Source organism: Mustela lutreola, chromosome 5, assembly GCF_030435805.1.
Source record: "Mustela lutreola isolate mMusLut2 chromosome 5, mMusLut2.pri, whole genome shotgun sequence".
Taxonomy (NCBI): domain Eukaryota; kingdom Metazoa; phylum Chordata; class Mammalia; order Carnivora; family Mustelidae; genus Mustela; species Mustela lutreola.
The window spans coordinates 32,534,940-32,554,270 of record NC_081294.1 but is presented as its reverse complement, the minus strand read 5'-3'; the positions used below and the strand labels follow the sequence as shown (position 1 = coordinate 32,554,270).

The 19,331-nt window shown below is 44.1% G+C and overlaps 1 protein-coding gene across 4 annotated transcripts in view; it reads left to right on the top strand.

Moving 5' to 3' along the window:
• Positions 1–18,469, top strand: part of MROH2B (maestro heat like repeat family member 2B) — a 63,391-nt gene extending 44,922 nt beyond the window's left edge. For 2 of the 4 annotated variants that reach the window (XM_059173881.1, XM_059173882.1), the window contains 14 exons: positions 1,180–1,277; positions 3,258–3,410; positions 6,141–6,298; positions 6,803–6,929; positions 7,515–7,702; positions 8,944–9,084; positions 9,483–9,597; positions 10,220–10,366; positions 10,608–10,790; positions 14,940–15,095; positions 15,414–15,548; positions 16,177–16,279; positions 17,306–17,371; positions 17,818–18,469. In XM_059173881.1, the coding sequence (XP_059029864.1) occupies positions 1,180–1,277; positions 3,258–3,410; positions 6,141–6,298; positions 6,803–6,929; positions 7,515–7,702; positions 8,944–9,084; positions 9,483–9,597; positions 10,220–10,366; positions 10,608–10,790; positions 14,940–15,095; positions 15,414–15,548; positions 16,177–16,279; positions 17,306–17,371; positions 17,818–17,924 (1,877 nt within the window). In that variant the 3' untranslated portion in view covers positions 17,925–18,469. Of the gene's footprint in view, positions 1–1,179; positions 1,278–3,257; positions 3,411–6,140; positions 6,299–6,802; positions 6,930–7,514; positions 7,703–8,943; positions 9,085–9,482; positions 9,598–10,219; positions 10,367–10,607; positions 10,791–14,939; positions 15,096–15,413; positions 15,550–16,176; positions 16,280–17,305; positions 17,372–17,817 lie in introns of those variants that run through there. The other 2 variants (XM_059173883.1, XR_009353764.1) reach the window with 2 other exon arrangements.
• The last annotated feature ends 862 nt before the right edge of the window (positions 18,470–19,331 follow it).

The following is a 19,331-nucleotide window of genomic DNA, read 5'->3' as shown; positions in this document are numbered from 1 at the left end:
GTGGTTGGTTAGTTGGTTGAAAAGAAAAGGAAAAAAAAACTATTCAGCAGAATGAAAATGGGTATGAAAGTCCTTTGGGATATGGGAAGATAATTCAGTAAGGGTATATGCTTGCACCAAGCCAGAAAATAAAAAATAAGTAAGGCCATCCTAGTAAGAAAAGAAATGTGCCAGGGAGGAACTTCAGAGGAAGAAAGGAATTTCAATTCTATTATTGCTCTACCTACTCTTCCTTTAGCATCCTTTATTTTCCTGAAACAAGCAAAATTTCCTGAAACATGCAAAATTCAGGTTCTCAAATATTCTTTGTTAATAAGAAATCCCATACTTCATTATTTATTTTAACTCTTTTCCTTGATGGATCAAATAGCATGGCAGAGGGTATGATTATTAAATACCTGCTAAATACAAGTAACTAGTGGGATGCTAAATTAAATACCCATTTAAAACTCAGTTTTCAGATGAGTGAGCTGAGGGTAAGAAATTTACCAGGTGCAGAAAGTAGTAGAGCAAGGCTGTGAACCCAGGTCTCTCTAACTGCCAAGTCCTTCTATGCTCTACTGGGCTGGACTGCCTTCCACAGAAGAGTTCAGGCATTAGTTTCCACGGTTACCCTCCATTCAAACAACAAAGAGAAAATTGTTACTGTTTAGGTCTGAGTTTATAAATTGGTTTCTAAAATCAGTTACAACGTTGCTGATGTTCTTGTTGCAATAGTTACCTTCCCACTTCCATTTTTCCAGAAGTGGCCTACTGCTCAAGGGAACTCCCAACAGAGACAGCAGTACAGCAGAACAGTGAGAGCCTAGGCTTTGGTGCCAGGCAGACTAGGCTTTAAATTCGGACTCTCCTATTTTTAGTCTCTGGGTAGCTGTAGCCAAGTGGCTTTATAGCTCTCAGCCTCAGCTTTCTTGTCTGCAAAATCAGGAGCGTCTACCTCAGATAATGTTTATGAGTAATAAACGAGATCATGGTATGCAGAGGATTCAGCCCCGTACCAGCAAGCAGAAACTGCTCAATCCGTGTTTGCTCTTGTGCCCAGCTTTTCATCAGACAGGCTTTCATGCATGGGTTAAAAGCATCCAGCAGCTGAATTAGGGTCATATCAAAGTAGAGCCAACCTCTTTAACCCTATCAGGTCTTTGAACTCTTGCATCTGTCTCCCCTTGTGGATTTCAGGCACCCACCCGGAGGTGGAAAGACTGCAGAGTCTGCAGGAAGGGCTGCAGTGTGATGACGTACAGGTCCAGATCAAGATTTCTTCTAAAATAGCGAAGGTAATAGATATGGAGGACTGGTCAAGGGATGGAAAGATGATTCTGGGTTGATTTCCAAATGAGTAGGCTGCGGACGCTCCACTACAAGGAGAGCGAAGTCTAGGCATTGCTTGTTCCTGGGTCCATGTGCCTAGTCTACACCTGCTGTGGATCATTTCATACTCTGAGGAAATCTATGAACCAAGCACCCATCTTGAGGATGAAGGAGGCAGTGTGGTGGAGTGGAAGGTACAGGGGCTTTGGGGTCTATCAGATGATGCTGTGTGCACTTGCTTGAAGCCCGTTCTCCTCATTTCAAAAAAAAAAAAGTACATAACCTACCTCTCAGAGTTGTTCTGAGGATTGGTCAATGAAGTCATTCATTTATTTAATCACTTATTCATTCACCTACTATGCCCTATACACCTACCATGTACCAGACTTTGTTCTAGCCTCTAAGAATAGAAAAAGACAAAAGGCCTGCCCTCAGTCATTACGACTGTGTACTTACAGAGAGAAGTGAACTGTTGTGAAGACAGAGTGTCTCTTACTAATTTATAAAAGCCCCTTCTGAACCCATGGTGTCTCTGCAAGAAGGAACATGATCAGACTTGCATTTCCAAAGGGTCATCTGGCTATTATGTTCAGACTACGATACAGGTCCAGCAAGAGTGAAATTAATCAGTTTAGAGGAAACTACAAGAATCCAGGTGTGAGACTAGGTGGCTTGGACTAAGGAGGCAGCAGCAGAGATGATAAGAAGGTGACTAGAATAAGGGAGAGAAGTCACTTGGGGTGGGTTGGGGGAGAACAGGAGGCACATTATGTCAAATACCTAAGAAAGTGTCTGATGCGTAGCAGGTTCTCAAAAACATGAGCCCACCTCCTTCTTTTCTTCCTAAACCATCATCCATCCCAATGTGAGGGGAAAACAACAACAAAAACAACATAACAAAACAAAAACAAAAACAAAAAACAAAAAAAACAGATAACCATTGAGTTTGGAGCCCAGGCAAGCATTTGGTGTTACATAGAGCACATGTGGCAGTCTAGTCCTTTGATCTTGGAATCAAAATGACTCAGAAACTGGTTGAGACATGAAAAGGGATGAATTTCCTTCCAAGAACTGTTCAACCAAATATCAGCCATCGGGCCACTTAATGCAGAGAGAAGTCAGTTGTGAATAGCAATGTTTTCATACCTACAAACTCATAATCGTGACCATCTTGCTTAGTTAAAGCCCCAGACAATGTCCCTGGAATTCATTCAAATGGTCAACTTTTCACCTGCCTACCTTTTCATTAGCACGTACGCATACACACACACACTCATGTTCACACACACTCATGTTCACACACACTCATGTTCACACACACTCATACTCACACACTGCTATCACCCCTTCTGTAAGTTTCTTATACTTAGAGACCAAAATTGCCAAGTTTTTATTTTCCTCACCTTTTGTTGAGTAGTCTTAATTTTGAAACATGGAAAAGCAAAAAGACAGAACTCATAATAATTCATAGTTACATGGATATTGTGATCTGCCTAGTATTGAACATGGCAGTTAGTACCTAGTGATCTATTTTCCTAAATTCTCAAGGCTTAGCTATTCTGGTAGAAGCAAGACATATCTCTGTGATATATGAAATGTATGTGAAAGTAATTTATATCATATAAATTGTATTATAAACCATATACATTATTTTTCCCTTGTGGAGTACACTATAACTTTGAAGTCTGGAGAAGAAATTGCCTCAGTAGTCTTGGGATGCAATAAATATAAAATGATAAAACGGCAACTCTAGAAAAAAGTCTGCCTAGAGTTGCAGGGTAATGTCTGTCTGTTTTTGTATTTTCTGTAGGTTCTATGTCCTAGTCATGGGTTAGCTGTTTGGAAATTCCAGTGGTTTCTACCAATCTCCTAAAACAGTAGCAGCATTTTGAATTAGTGTATGTAGAGGTGGTTGATAACATGAATCTTTCTGGGTACATTCTCAGATTGTCAGTAAACTCATCCCAGTTGAAGAAATCCTACTGTTCCTGGAGGAAACCCTGGATGGTCTGGAGAGCCTTAACTCCGCCTGTACCCAGGCGTGTGGTATATGGATGATCACGGTCCTGAAGGAGCAGGGAGCCGCTTTGGAAGAACAGGTGAACTGCCAGCCAGTTTGGCCACAGAACTGACCTCTAACACTTCTGAGATGCCATGCTGGTGGTCACTTCTCAGTTTGTCCTCTGCTGGATAACGGGCAAGAGCACGCACGGCCTCGGAGTCCTCCACAGAGACCCAAGTTGTGTACTAACAACCCGGCTCATGTTGAGTGCCTGCCCCAATCTGTTTCAGTTTTCTTCTAGTCTGTGACTTTAAAAAAAACAAAAAACAAACAAACAATAAACAAACAAACAAACAAAAAAACCTTGCCCAACTGTCACTCTCTGGCCAGAGACAGCAGCTCTGAACAAGGACATTTGGGTTCTGGAAAACTGGATTGTTAGATCTTAAGGAGGATGGTGGCCATGTGGATTCCCTTGGGGTTGACCACTAAGGATCAGTAGAGTTTCTAATCCCACTGCCACTCTTCAAGCTACTCTTCCACAGAACTGTAGGGTTGGTTTTCTGGTAAGGACGACTGTCATTGGAGAGCTGACTGGGGGAAAGTCCTCAATACTTGCTCCCAGCTGGAGAGTTAGGCAGTGTGAAGAAGACTTGAGTTCAGGAAGCTTGGTTAAAAGCTCCAAATGGAGATGCTCTATCCTCTTTCTTGAGGTCAGAAGCAGAATTCAAGTAATTCAAAGATTAATAAAAAGGAAGAGAATCTTTAACTCAATGAAATCATCTCAAGGGGAATTGTTGAAAGTTATGGTCCCCATATCCCAGGGTTGGTCACCTTAAATTATTCTCTAACATATGGCCTTTAGAAATAATTTCTGTGTTAATTACTCTCCAATCTGTTTTTTCAAAAACATTTATTTTTTTCAAGATTTATTTATTTCAGAGAGAGAGAAAGAGCACACAAGTCGGGGGAGAGCAGAGGGAGAGAATCCCCAAGCAGACTCCCCTCTAGGCACAGAGCCCAATGACTCGATCCCACGACCCTGACTGAGATCATGACCTGAGCTGAAACCAGGAGTCAGACCCCCAACTGACTGAGCTACCCAGGCGCCCCCAGAAACATTTATTGAGTACATACTAATGGCAGGCACTAGGCTAGGCATGAGAGAACCAAAGGCTTATAAATCTGGAATGTCATTGTATTTGTGTGTTCAGCACAAAAAGGGGAAAATAGGGACATAAATTCTCTCCTAACATCATTGAGATGGGACTCTGTGGTAATCATATTTGCCAGATATTTGTTTAAGGAATTAATTCAGGGGAAATGTTATGTTTATCCTAAAAATGTCTATCCAAAATAAATAAGAGAAGTATCTGCTAGAAGCAAAGTTCCTTTAGCTGAGAGACTTGCTGTCCTCCACAGCTAAAATCCAAATGTATAACATCATTTCCTACTGCCCGGAGATTAACATGCAAATTTGGAAGGGACACCGTCAGTGTTCTCTAGGATCTGGCTTCATATTTTCTATCAAATTATCTTCTTTTATCACCCTCATTTTCTTTGCGTTTCAAACTGGACCATTCTCCTATTCCAGAAATCTTTGCCATATTCGCTCGGTCCCGTGCTCTCCTGTTATTTTGTTACATAGATTTGTTTTTAAGAGCAGTTTTAGGTTCACAGCAAAATTGAGCAGATAGCCATATACCTCCTCTCCCCACACGCATGCCTCCTCCCTCACTATCAACACCCCACAAATGTAGTCCATTTGTACTACATTACAAATGTAATTTGTAATTTGTGATACACTACAAATGTAGTCCATTTGTTACAATCAGTGAACCTACATTGACACATCCTTATCACCCCAAATCCATAGTTTCTGCTAAGGTTCACTGTTGGCCTTGACAAACGTATAATTGCATGTATCCAGCATTGCATTAGCACACAGTTTCACTGCTCTAAAAATCTTCCATGCTTCATCTATTCTCATGCTTTTTTATTTTACATCTTTATCTGTATTCTTCTTCCTGATGAGAATGATTTTCCCCTACCATCTCCCCCTTGCCCTTTTTAAATTAGTTTTTTATTTTTTATTCACATATAGTGTATTATTAGCTGCAGTCCACCTTGCCTTTCAAAATTGTTGTTTATCCTTCAAGACTCAGACCATATGTCCCTCCACAGTGACCTCAGTTACTTCTGGATTCCCCTATCAGTTCAGTGAACCTCCCGTAGATCACTGGCCATATGCTGCCTTGTGCGCAGACCTTCGGGTGTATGGCTAACTTTCTTTTTTTTTTTTTTTTAAGATTATTTATTTATTTGACAGATAGAGATCACAAGTGGGCAGAGAGGCAAGCAGAGAGAGAGGGGGAAGGAGGCTTCCTGCTGAGCAGAGAGTCCAATGTGGGGCTTGGTCTCAGGACCCTGGGATCATGACCTGAGCCAAAGGCAGAGGCTTTAACCCACTGAGCCACCCAGGTGCCCCACTAACATTCTTTATTAGAAAACTGATTCCTTCTGAGAAAGGGTCACATCTTACTCATCTTTGGTAAATTCCCCACGATGCCTAGCACAATATTTGATCTAATGCAACCTTTCACTAAATATTTACTACATCGATTTAAGAATAAATACCCAATATAGCTACAAAACCCCTGAGTAAGAGACAGGCCATGCATAGAATTGATGATTATTTTTACCTGGTTTATAATTCATCAACCGCCCATGAATAATGCGCTGACTACATGTGTCCTAAGCCGCTCATGTAGAGGAAAAAAACGGCAACTTCCTGTTTGATTTGTTTGTGGGTTTTTTTTCCCTTTAGCTGTTGGAGATCTTGATCATGATTTACCATCACATGCCAGTCCTCAGGCAAAAGGAGGAAAGTTTCCAGTTCATGCTGGAAGCCGTCTCTCAGATCGCCAGCTTTCACACGGAGGCAGTCGTCGCCAACCTTTTACAGAAACCTCTGCCCTTCGACAGGTAGATGCTAACTGAGCTGCTCTGGTCTCCCAGGAAGGTCTAATCTGCATTGCGGAAGAATTTGTGGTTTAAGAGAAGGAAAACAAAAACAAAGGTTGAGAACATCTCACCTAAATAATCATTTCAAAAACGGTGCTTGAATCACAAAGCATGTTTTTTCCAAGTGTTTTTCATATACTATCCTCATTAAATGATGAGATTTTTTTTAAATACACTATAGGAATAAATGAGTATTAGAAAATGAGTATTTCTCCTTTTTCTGGTCACCTAGAATACACCTAGCTTAGAGGTTTCTGCTTTAACAGACATCAACAAACCTCAGTCACACATGTCCAGAATGCTGGACTGTTAAAGAGCACATCCTTCTTATCTCTAGGCATGTTAGCATCTCCATCTGTCCCTTGAAATTTTGATTAGTCATACTGTGGTTTTAGAGGGAAACAGATGAAAACACTAATATTCCAAAGAGTTGTTTCTTATCAGCTTCCTGCCTTACCACCCTAGGGATGCAAAGACATTGTGGAAGGCTCTGGCTGAGAACATAGTCTCCAGTGGTAAACTCTTAAGAGCCTTAACAGACAAACTTGAGAATGAATTAGAAGATGACACGGCCGGGACGGAAGCGATTTCAGTGAGTCGGACAACACCCCATCACACGCCTGGTAGAGCGTCCTGCTCCGTGGTCTGTCCCCACCTGGAGCTTAGTGATTGTAGCACTAATGATATAATGATACTTCTTCCCCTCTCATACCCTGACTTTAAACCAGCTCCATCTTAAAATTGGACAAGTATGGCCCTAATTTTGTCTGTGGCTGTCCCTTCTGGAACCAAATTTCTCATCATCCCAAAGAAAATCCATGTATCTTTATTTCCAAATTTGTCTTCAAGATATCCAAAAGGCATCCTTTTGAAAGACCTCAGTGTCGGAAAAGGTTTCATTTAACCTGACTTCGGCCCCCTGGAATTTGGAGCTGACCAACATGGCAGTCCTGAGAGAGAAACACATTCTGAGTCGAGAATTTTCCAGACAAATACATCCTCTCTTCTCTGGTTATTTTTATTCTTGTTTTGCCCATGCTTTGCTTTGTTTTTACAATGAGTGTGGTCAACCTGGAGAGCAATCCGCTGGGGAGAAGAATGAACTTGAAGATCAGGCCAGGGAGATGTTCCGGGTGGAAAGGAACCTGCTTGACCTCGGGGTCCTCTCTCCCCCCAGGTGGCCTGTGCTATGTATGAAGTGGTATCAACAGGCACCCCCATCACCAGCTTGTACCCGGAGCTGTTCACTCTTCTCCTGAAGCTGGTCAGCTGCACGCTGGGCCAGACAATGCCCATTTCCACCTGGAGCCACAGGCGGCGGGTAATGCAGCAGGGAGAAAGGCAGCAGACCGCAGACCCCTGCAGGTACGTGTCCGGGCCGAGGGCCCTCCCCAGCTGCCGGGGTCCCAGACACTAGACAAGGGGCTCTGGAAGTCAAGGCCTATATACCATTGGCTACGGCCTCCACTACCCAGGAGGAAACAAGGCTCCACTGACCTTGAGCCCTCATGCTCTTCTTCCCTGAGCCAGGCCCCCCGTGTCGCGGCCCAGAACCATCCCAGAACGATGACGTGCTTCCCTAGAGCTTTGTCTCCCTTGTTTTCTCTCACGGAGACCCTTCTAAGAAAGCCGGGATTCCATACTCTCCAAGGCCACCAAGAGAAGGAGAAAAATAAAAATCAACACCACATTTTATCCAACTGAAGATGTCACCCATGGAAGGAAGCAAAATTATTTTGTGTATTATTGAAAAAGCAAGAATCCCAACCAAGCCATGACCCCATGCTTTCTTATACTTTCAAAGTTTGCTATATATGTACTCCCAGAGCTCTTTTAGAGTGATTAGGTATAGGTTTTTATCCTCTATTGCAAGGCTCTGTTTCCCTGTCCTGTTGCATAACTTTTTATCCTGGTGTCAAATCAACCTGCTGAAAGACATTCCACGCAGCATCGAGGTCCAGCACACATTGTTCCATTAATAGATGTCACTTCACTACAGGGACAGTAAGTTAAAGGACCGTGCTCCCATCCAGGCCTGCACCGTGCCTGTGCGGGCCCGGCTGACTCCAGCACGCCCACCCTCCGGTCGCCACACACCATCCAGGGCAAGAGGCTGCCTGGTTCCAGCAGGCTATTTTAGAATCCTCAAAAGAGAGGACTTTGGGGAGGGTGTGTGCTCTGGGGAGTGCTGTGAAGTGTGTAAACCTGGCGATTCACAGACCTGTACCCCTGGGGATAAAAATACATTATATGTTTATAAAAAAATTTTTTTTAATTTTAATTAAATTTTAAATAATCTAATTTAATTTAATTTAAAAAAATAAAAGAGAGAGAGAAGAGTTTGCCCTTTCCACCCCTGGGGCTTTCTTTTCCCATGAGAGGTTAACGAGTGTCTGTGGCATTTTCCTTACTGGTTCAGATGGTCTCCGTGTCCCCTCTGACCCCAAATTAAAGTGTGAGATCGGGCAGTGGGTTTTCCCCCTTTCACAGTGTCCCTACATCCAGGAGTGAGGGAGCCTTATGGGGAACAGACAGAGCGAACTTAGGGACTCACAATTCCCTGCGTGGGGTTAGCTTACTTTTATGCGGCCGACTGTCTCCTTCAGGCTCTCGACGGTGACTCTGAAGTGTGTGCAAGCCCAAGCCATGAAAGAAGGTCTTGCCAAGGAATCTGATGAGGGGGACAACTTATGGACCCTCCTAAGCAGTCCCAGGACCCACCATGTGGGAGTGTGTGCACTGGCCAGGTAATAGGCGGGCCTTCTAGAACTGGACACGAAGGAGAACACTCAGAATTGAGCAAAAATGCAGTGGAGACAGCTTCACTGGGAGCAGAGGACTCACCAAGGATTTATAGCCCAGGAGGGAAAAAGAGGGAAGAAGAAGCAGAAGGAGGTGGGAAGAGATGGTGGGAGCAGCCCAGACCCCACCACTCCCCCACAAAATAGAGCGATGCAGCAACAGTGTCAGGAAAGCTGCACCTGAATGGGGCACTTGGATAAGCTATTTGCAATGTAAGCATTCGTGCCTTTTCATCAAACCTCCCTTTTTAGATCATTTATTTTCCTGAGAGAGAAATAGACCCAAGCTTCCTCCATTGTTTAGAAAGAAAAAAGTGCTACAACTGGAGGCTTGCGTTTTCTAGGAGCATGGCACTGTGGCAGCGTGAGCTCATGCTGGACATCATGGAGCAACTGTTCTCATCCCTGACCTCCTCCTCGGAGAACTACCGCATCACCGGCACAGCTTTCTTCTCTGAGGCAAGAGAGATCAGCCGTGCCCCTGCTCGGCAGGCCCTCTGGGTCCCTCAGGGTCAAGAGTTCAGTGGGAGCTCGAACCACAGAAGAGGGCCCTTCACGGAAGCTTTGGGGGTGGAGAGATCCAGCCACCGCCAGAAATATGGTGCCCAAGCAGGGACTGAAAGAGGAAGAAAAAGAACCCGCCCCCAACCTCTTCCATTGCTCAGGTCTGCAGAAACCAACCCTCCCAGGACAGAGAAGCCTGGAGAATTAACTACAACAGGGACAAAACAAAAAGTACTCAATAGGCATATTATCATCACCTCATACCCTGGCACAAAAGTTGTCCCAGCCGACCCAGAGAAGGAACACTGTCGCTAACTCCCGTTTTCCCATTTTTCCATTAGATTAGAAAACCTCTTCTTAACTAGGTATCGTGGTTCTTGTCACCATGTAGCCTTGACCCATGGGCTGCTCACATCTAGAGAGTAGCTTCTGCAACACTTGCTGATTGACCCGGGGGTTCCCTCCTCCCCTCCATGAGTGGGTGGACCCCACTTTTTCATCATAGTTGTGATGCACTTGTCACTGTCCTGGAGGGAGGCCACTCCTTCCACTAAAGGGGCGAAGTGGTTGTTTTCAGCTCATGAAGGAGCCCATCCTTTGGAAGCACGGCAGTCTACGGGAAGTGCTGATCCTCATGGACCAGAGCGCCTGGGACTCCAACGCCACGCTGAGGCAAATGGCCATCCGAGGGCTTGGTAACACAGCTTCTGGAGCCCCTCACAAGGTACAAGGAACATGGGGCTGGGGGACATTTAAGTAGAGTTTAAAATAATGATTAACTAACCCACACCTCGTGGTTACCTAGAAATTCAGTAAGAATCCTAATATATTGTTACAGTGGTGTTTCTCGGGTAGAAAAACCCGGGACCCTAACCAAATTCTAATTTCCTTGCTGAGAGCCCCCTACCCTCGTCCACCTGCACGTAGAAAGGTTTTCGAGATTAAGAGACCTTATTTCAAAATAGGTGAAGAAGCATAAGCAGATAATATTAGAATCTATCATCAGAGGCCTGTACCACTTGGCCCGCACTGAAGTCGTCTGTGAAAGCTTGAAGGCTCTAAAAAAGATCCTGGAGCTGCTCACAGACCGAGACGTGAGCTTCTACTTCAAAGAGATAGTGCTGCAAACGAGAACCTTCTTTGAAGACGTAAGTGAGCCTGTTCAGGAATCTTTCCTCCCCAGAAGTGAGCGAACAGAAAGGTTCAGGTAGTGTGTGTAGCGGGCAATGTCGTGTCCCATCTGGATTCCTCGGCCTTCTCCTGTGTGTCCCCTGCTGCCTTCCTGGGTCTGCCTCTGCCTGAGGGTCCTCTTTGGCTGGGGAATCAGGATGCCTCTGAGCAGGGAGGAGCAGACGTGTTGGGGGAGAACCCTCAAACAATAAGAAACCCGAGCTTGCAGATAAACTCCCCAGCTTCCTCCCCTGACAGAAAGATTGAGCCCCACTTGCCCATCAGAGAAATACACTCTTTAATATTCCCTTTTTGGGGCTTTCCCCTCTTCCCTTATTCCCATAGATTATGACAATACTCAACAGAGAGCAGGGCCCTTGTCACCTCCAATGCTCTTCTCCACTTCCAAGATCCAAAGTTTCAAATGCTCGTGTGGTTCATTTAATCTGGGAGTCAGGATACACCACAGCCTGAGGGCCAAACCCTGCCCAGAGCATCTTTTCATAAATTAAGTTTAATGCGCACAGCCATGCTCCTCGGTGACGTGTTGTCTATGGCTGCTTTCACACTTCATCTGCAGAGTTGATCAGTTGTCACAGAAACCATATGGCCCCCAAAGTCTAAATTATTTACTGTCTGGCCTTTTACAGAGAAATCTTCTGTAAAACCCTCAATCTAGTCAATAACCTAGAAATCAATTTCAAAAAAAAAAAAAAAGATCCATCAGTGACTCTCGACAGAGGAAGGTCATCTTCCTTCATGCCTTCCAGAAAACTAGACTTTATTATTTACTTTTGGTTTATTCATTGTCATCAGTGTAAAAATCTATTTCCCCTCCAACTTATCTATTTTTGTGACTGAAACCTGTTTCCTCGTGTTGTGTTGTCAGAGGAGATGGAAAACTGCTGGTTTCCTCCTCTTCAACATTAAGGCTTGATTCAATTACCTTTCTACCTTCCAGTCTCCAGACTGAAAAGTCTTCATTTCCTCCACTCTTCATCATAAACCTAATTTTTCAGCTCTTTAAATATTTTACAAGCCAGCCACTGTGTTGTGTCTCCCGATGTGGCCTGCACACCACTGAATAAGACCTAAAGAAAAATTACCTCTCAGGTCTGATTTTTTCCCATTTATCCACTCCAATTTTTTTTTTTTTTTTTAATCTTGGCCTTTCTTCTTGACTCCTTGGCAATTTTTTCACCATGGAGGCCTCTAGATTTTAATCTGCAATATATGCCCACAGTCAATAATTCTGCAGGTGTGCATTTTTCAGTTTCCATTATTTCATTCCTAACCTAATCGTGGCCTTTGAAAGCAGCTTTCTGCTTGTTTCCAGCTACTTTCTCGAAAGTATCAACATTCCTTTTAATTCTCATCTGGTCCTCAAAACTGCTTACATGGCTCCCACTCAACAAAGTATCTTCTGTAAAATAACAAAGATGTTATTTTCTTCATTACACAGATGATTGACAGCAACAAAGGGCTGAAGTCACCCCCACAGAGCTCCCCCCACGCCCCCCATCTGTTAGCTTCCTGGGGTTCTTGTGGATCCAGTGAGGAGAGATCGCTTGAATCTGAGCTTCCAATAATCACCTACGAGTTTTGTGGTCAAGCTCATGTTTCTCAGTCTTAGGCAGAAGACAAAAAAACTGAAGTCTTGTCAGGTTGTTAGATTAGAACTTTGTCAACCTCAGGAGGTATCAGTTTCATCGTATTTGTATCAAAGCAAAGTTTGGTAAAAACTTAGGACTTAGTAATGACATGCTATTCATTCTCTGCTAATGCTCTCTTCCCACAAATAAATTTAACTATACTTTATGAAACTTTGCCCCAAGAGTTTTCTATAGATTAAGCATGCAATTCTGTAATTGCCCAGTTTCTCCCCTCCTCCCTTTCTTTCAATATTTAAGCACTTTCTTGGAATTCTCAAACATGGTGACACTTCAGTGAAACGGTAGAACAGAAAATATGGCTGCCACCCCACGCACCAGGCCTTCTTCCATCCTGTCTCTGCACTGACCCCGAAGTCACCTTCCTGTGTGTGACTCCATTTTCTCAACTCGAAACAAGGACACTAAACTCTAGTCTCGCCACCAGAACACACAACTGGTTCGCTGCTTCTTTTCTGCTTTTTCCTATCATTCCTTGACCTATCTTAGGTCCTATCATTTGATTTCAAAAAATTTAAAAGAGTTTGAAAAAAAGTAAATAGCTTTCTACCATTTTGGTGTTTTATAATTGGTTTGTCTTCTTTTTCTAACAAGAGACCTTTAGGGGCGCCTTCAGCGTCAAGTCATGATCCCTGGGTCCTGGCATCAAGCTCTGTATTGGGCTCCCTACTCAGTAAAGTGCCTGCCTCTCTCTTTCTCTCTCTCTCTCTCTCTCTCTGCCAAATAAATAATCATTTTTTAAAAATAAAATAAAATAAAAAGAGACATTTCAAGGCACCTAGCTGGCTTAGTCAGTAGAGCAGCATGCAACTCTTTGGATGTGGAGATTCCTTAAAAATAAAATCTTTTCTAAATAAATAAATAAATGGGGGTGCCTGGGTGGCTCAGTTGGTTAATCATCCAGCTCTTGGTTTCAGCTCAGGTCAAGATCTTAGGGTCGTTGAGACTGGACTCTGAATGTGGCTTCATGCTCAATAGGAAGTCTGCTTGAGATTCACACCATTTCTCTCTCTCTTCTGCTCTGTCCCTACCCTACTCTCGAATACTCATGCTCTCACTCACAGATAAATAAATTAATTAATTAATAGTCTTTTAAAATAAATAAATGACCTTTTAAAAATATACCCTGGGGCACCTGGGTGGCTCAGTGGTTTAAGCCTCTGCCTTCAGCTCAGATCATGATCTCAGGGTCCTGGGATAGAGCCCCGCATCGGGCTCTCTGCTCAGCGGGGAGCCTGCTTCCTCCTCGCTCTTTCTCTGCCTACCTCTCTGCTTACTTGTGATCTCTGTCACTGTCAAATAAATAAATAAAATCTTTAAAAAAAAATATATATATATATATATACCCTGACCTCATTCCTAATACTTTTAAACATTTCTACTTCTGTTGCTTCCATTATATGAGGCCATGTCTCATGTATTCATTTAACTTTTCTGGCTTTATCCCAACCAGCCGTCTTTGTTTTTTTCTGGAAAATCTTTATTAACTTCCTTTTTTATGACATTTCTGTTTGTGTGCCCATTTCTGACACATTCTACCTTGTCATCGAAATCAATACAACTCTCTTTTCTTTTCCTCATATTCCTGGGGATGCTTTTCATTGGCCCTTTTTTTGTTGCTAATCCGAGATAATATTCTGCTACTCAGGATGACTTCTCTCTTCATCCCTCAGCCTTTATATGGGAATTTTAAACTAGTTTGCTAGACCTAGAAGCACAAAAAAAAAAGAAAGAAAAACCCCCAGCAAACCCATCCGTGTTTGTTAGAACTCTGAATGGTTTCAGCAAAGTGTCTGGGGTAACAGGCGGCCATCTTTCTCCACCACCTCACCCTTTGGTTCTTAAAAATTACCCCTACCATCCTGGATAACAAGCAAGGAAGTTCCAGAATTTCACATAGGCCAGCATCGGGATAGGCACTTGTTTGTTCATTCTCTGTGTCTCAGAACCAGAGCCCAAATTTCTGAGCTGCCTTAACCCCATTGAAAAGTATTTGGGATCTTAGATAAGAGCCCTGGGCCTTGGGCAATTTAGATTAGAAGCCCAGAATCCTAGGTCAGTGATAGGTCAGTGATGCCGGCATGCTAATTTGCATAAAATACACAATAAGCAGGAACTCTCCCCAACCTCTTGCTGCCAGTACTCCCTGTTTACCCTTCCTCTGATCTGTTTCCCTAGTAGCTACTCAAGGACAGGAACCAAGTCTCCAGCTCTAGAGCATCACTTAAACCCCAGACCCATGGTCATTTAAACTCACAGTGGGAGCGCACAGCTGCTAGGAATGGAGGAACATTCTTGGCACACATAGAGGTTGTGACAAGAGCATACCAGCGCCTTCGTCACAGCCTCCCTTTCCTGACGTGGGACAGGGCAGGTTGGGTGATGGGTGTGAGCGGGGACTCTCTGGGAATGGCCTGTAAGGGGGGACTCACCCACGACATGCCTCTGTCACCACAGGAGCAGGATGATGTGAGACTGACTGCCATCTTCTTATTTGAGAATCTGGCATCCCTAACAGGAAGAAGGTGGAAGATATTTTTTGCGGAAGAAATAAAAAAGAGCATGATTTCATTCCTTCTCCACCTCTGGGATCCCAATCCCAAGATCGGAGCTGTAAGTGGCCTCTGCACAGACACCTTTACCTCCTCCTCCCCGCATAGCCAACAAGTGCCAGTAAGTCTGGTCTAGCTGTTCCGGAAGCCAGATCTGAAGCCACCTCTCTCAACCAAACCCAAAGATTGCTTCTTCAACCCTAGGTTCTTTCTTGCCTGGTCTCTCTGTCAGAGATTGAAACTGGGAAGGTGTCAACCTTGAACTTAAACCCCAAGCATCACTGGTGCCCACTGCCCCCCTCCCACCACTAGGCGGCATCCTTCCCCTCCCGTAGAGGATCCATCCTTCTAGACGGTGACTTGGAACACTGTTTCTTAGGCTTGCCGAGATGTCCTGATCATCTGCATCCCTTTCCTGGGCCTTCAGGAACTCTATGGGGTGTTAGATCATCTCCTTGATGGTCAGGATCTACCAAGGGCCAGGGATTTCTACAGGCAATTCTGCGTGAAACTGGTGAGTGTGTTGTAAATGCTGCCTGTAAACGCACAGCCCAGAATCCGGGCAAATTCCAGAAAGGCAAACAACACAGCAAGGGATCTGTGGCCACAGTCAGAGCTGGTTTGGAAGGATAGCAACAATTCTTGGTGTCCTGTCCCATTACCCTCCCCTCTTTCCCAAGTCCTGAGTGGGATCTGTTCTCCGAGATTCTTGAAATACACCTGTTGATTAGTCCCACAAGGCCCAGTACTGTTCTTTTCTTTTCTCACTCTTCTTTTAAGATTGATATTTACTTGAGAGAGAGAGAAAGCACAGAAGGGAGGGAAAAAAGGAGGAGGAGAGAGAACCTTGGACCCTGTGCTGAGTGCAGAACCTGACACGGGGCTCCATCCCTCGACCCTGATATCAGGACCTGAGCTGAAACCAAGAGTCAGTCGCTTATCCAACCGCACCCCCCCCCAGGCGCACCTCAGTGCTTTTCTGATAACCATAATCATAACCATAAGACATCTTCTAGTAGAATAATTAATGGCTATGTGAGTGTTCATAGCCTTTTAGTTTCCTTTTGGAGGACCTACCAGATGCCAAATTCCATGATGGGTCACTTCCCAGTTGTTCTCTTTGTAATATGTATCTCTTTTAGGCAAAGAAAAACCAGGAAATCCTGTGGATCCTCCACACACACTCATTCACCTTCTTCAGCAGCAACTGGGAGATGATCCGGAGCGCTGCCGTCAAACTCACAGGTGAGGGCACATCCACTCTCCCTACGCAGGTGAGTCTGCTCCTTCCCGTCTAGTCTTGCTTCAACGGGAAACTATTCCACCATGAACACAGGCATGACTGGGATGACAACAACCAAAAAATGCAAGAAAGGAATTCGTCTTGTGTCTTGGAATATCTTCCCACAAAGGAACCTGTGCATATGAAAACCTGTAGCATCTTCTGACTTCCCAATACCTCCTCTCCTCCCATTAGCCCCTCCCCCTTCATGGGCCCTCCACGCCTCTTCTGGTTCCAAGTCATCACCCCTTCTTTTGCTCAAGTCTTTGCCCCCAGCCTGCTGCCATGCCTGAATGCTTCCTTTGCATCATCCCTTAACATAAGCCATAGTAAACCTTCTAAGCTCAGTTGAAGCTGAGAGCTTTACTAGCTACATGACACAAATGGAAAATGTGTTGGTGAGGAGACCAGGAGATCTTGGCTCCGCTCTGTGATTCTGGACACTTCACTTAACCTCTCTGTGTTATCTCTTTGTCCGATCTACGAAATAAAAGAGGAACGTAAGTGAATCCCTGAGGATCCTTCTATTATGAAATTCTAAATTTTATCATGACGCTTATCCCAACTTATCCAGTCTACCTTGAACAGACCTACTCTCTTGGCCACCTTTAAGACTGAGTTAAAAACCTAAGGATTTTTTATTGGATCATATGAACAATCACTCCATCTATACTGTAAACCGTCTGAAGACAATGATCCTATCTTGCGCACGTTTGAAACCCAGACCACAACTGGCATCCCCCGGGAGGACACCGCGCAACCTTTCCCCAGTACACATTGGGTGAGGGACCACTTTCAGACATGGCACTCAAGGCCCAGGAGACATCACCCTGGCATTGTTCTGGGGTCACAAAAAGACTCACAGAACTTGCTCACTCACTAGCCAGACCACTTAACTTCTGACCAGGTGCAGAGTCTGACCGAACACACTTTTCATGGCCTCTTCCTCTATAATGAAATTAGTATTTTTTTTCCCTTGTTGATTTTAGATGCCATTGTTCTCAATTTGACCAACCAATATGTGCAGTTATTAGACAAAGAACAACTGACCACACGTGAGTACCAACCCTAGTTTCTGATCAGCATGTTGTTCAAGACATGTCTTTGAGAAAGAAAAGTTAATGCTGCACCAAGTTCCCTGTTAGCCCAGATACTGAAAATCCTAGTACCTCATGACTGTCTCTGATGCTCCCTAGATCCTGGAATTTCTCCCAAGAATAAAACAAGCCCCAACCCCAGCCCTTTGCAGGCATCATTCCCAACAGACTGTTGTTTTCTGATTGCCTGTAAACCTACTGATTACTAGGTCAAGATCTTCTCTCCTGCTCTTTGACTGTTAAAATAGATTCTCAGCTTGCAGAGTTAAACCCTATCCATTGGGATAGAACATAAGCCTGGGGGCCCCAGCTCCACATAGAGCTTGACGTGGAGCCTCACGCCGTGACATAGCTTGAGCCTCGCCTTTCTTCGTTCACTGAACTCCGCGTTTGTCCTGTTTCAGGGCTCCAAGCACTTCGGCAAGACCCCTGCATCAGCGTCCAGAGAGCAGCCGAAGCTGCCTTGCAGACCCTCCTGAGAAGGTGTAAAGAGCTAAGCATCCTTCTGTAAACCATCAAGAAATAAACAGCCAGGCTTTTTCTACAGCTGACTCCTGTCTTCATCCTTGCAACCTACAAACTGGCAGCATCTTGAGGAAAGAGATGGTGCCTAGCCTGGGGAGCTTGAAGTGATGGTATATTCCTTACCCTCTAGGGTCTCTCTGCCGACTTCCATTAGTAAAACGTAAATCCCACAAATTCACTTGAGCGATAACCTGTGATTTGTGTCGTGCCGACCACACAGCTTTGTGAAGGTTACCCCTCTATCTTGGGAAGCTTATGTCCCAGCAGATCTCAGAAAAATGACAGAAGCTGAAACAATTCTGCCATTAAGGAGAGGGCCACCGTTATTTCCACACAGAGCCCTGTCCTTTATTATCTCTGCAGCCTTGAATTACTGCCCACACTCTTCACTTTCTAAAAAGCAGTCTTATGATAAACTTTAACCTGTGTGTTCTTTCTCGGGCTGTAATTTCTGTGTCGAGACTATGTCAGGTGCTTTTTCTACAAAAAACCCACACCTACATTGTATTAAATCTCATAGTTTCCTTTCTATTGTTATCCCAGAACATTCCTTCCTCTGAATGGCAGGTGTGCATGGGTGTGTTTGGGGAGGGGGGAGTGTTTGAGTGTGTGTGTGTGTGTGTGTGTGTGTGTGAGAGAGAGAGAGAGAGAGAGAACATGGATGTGTTAACCTTCCTCACAACATTTGAATCATAACTCCCCACTCTTTTTCCCAATGCCTACATGAAAGTTCACATACATGAAATTATATACATAACAAGAAGCTTCCAACACAGAAGCTGGCCCTTGTTGAAGACCACCACCATCACCATCATTCATTAGCAATATTATTAATCCGGTGCATTCCTTTATACATTCCTATTACCTATATTTTAACATCTGCATTCACAACCTCTTTGGGGAACACCTTTTGTTCCTACAAGACCTGCTAGGGACCAAATGAATCTTTTGGGTCCAAGAATATGAATTGAGTCCATTTATTCCTTCATTTAACAAATATTGAGTGCTTAAAATTTATAGGGCACTATTCTAGCCATCAGGGCTATGACTATGATGAAAATACACAAAAATCCTACCGTTATGGAACTTAGAGGCTACGAACTCCATGTATAAATTGCAGAGGATGAAGCCAGTCTCCTGGATGGCCCCCCCATGATTCCTGCCTCTGGTATTCATCTAATCCTCTCCCGCAATGAATAGAAATGACTTGTGTGATCAGTACAATATTTCAGAAATTACAAAATGTGGACTTCTGAGGTAAGGTTATAAATGGTATCGAATTCTCTTGAATCACTCTGGGAGAAGCCAGCTGTCATGTAAGGGAAACACTCAAGCAGTCCAAAAAGAGCTCCATGTGGCAAAGAACGGATGCCTCCTACAAACAACCAGAGCT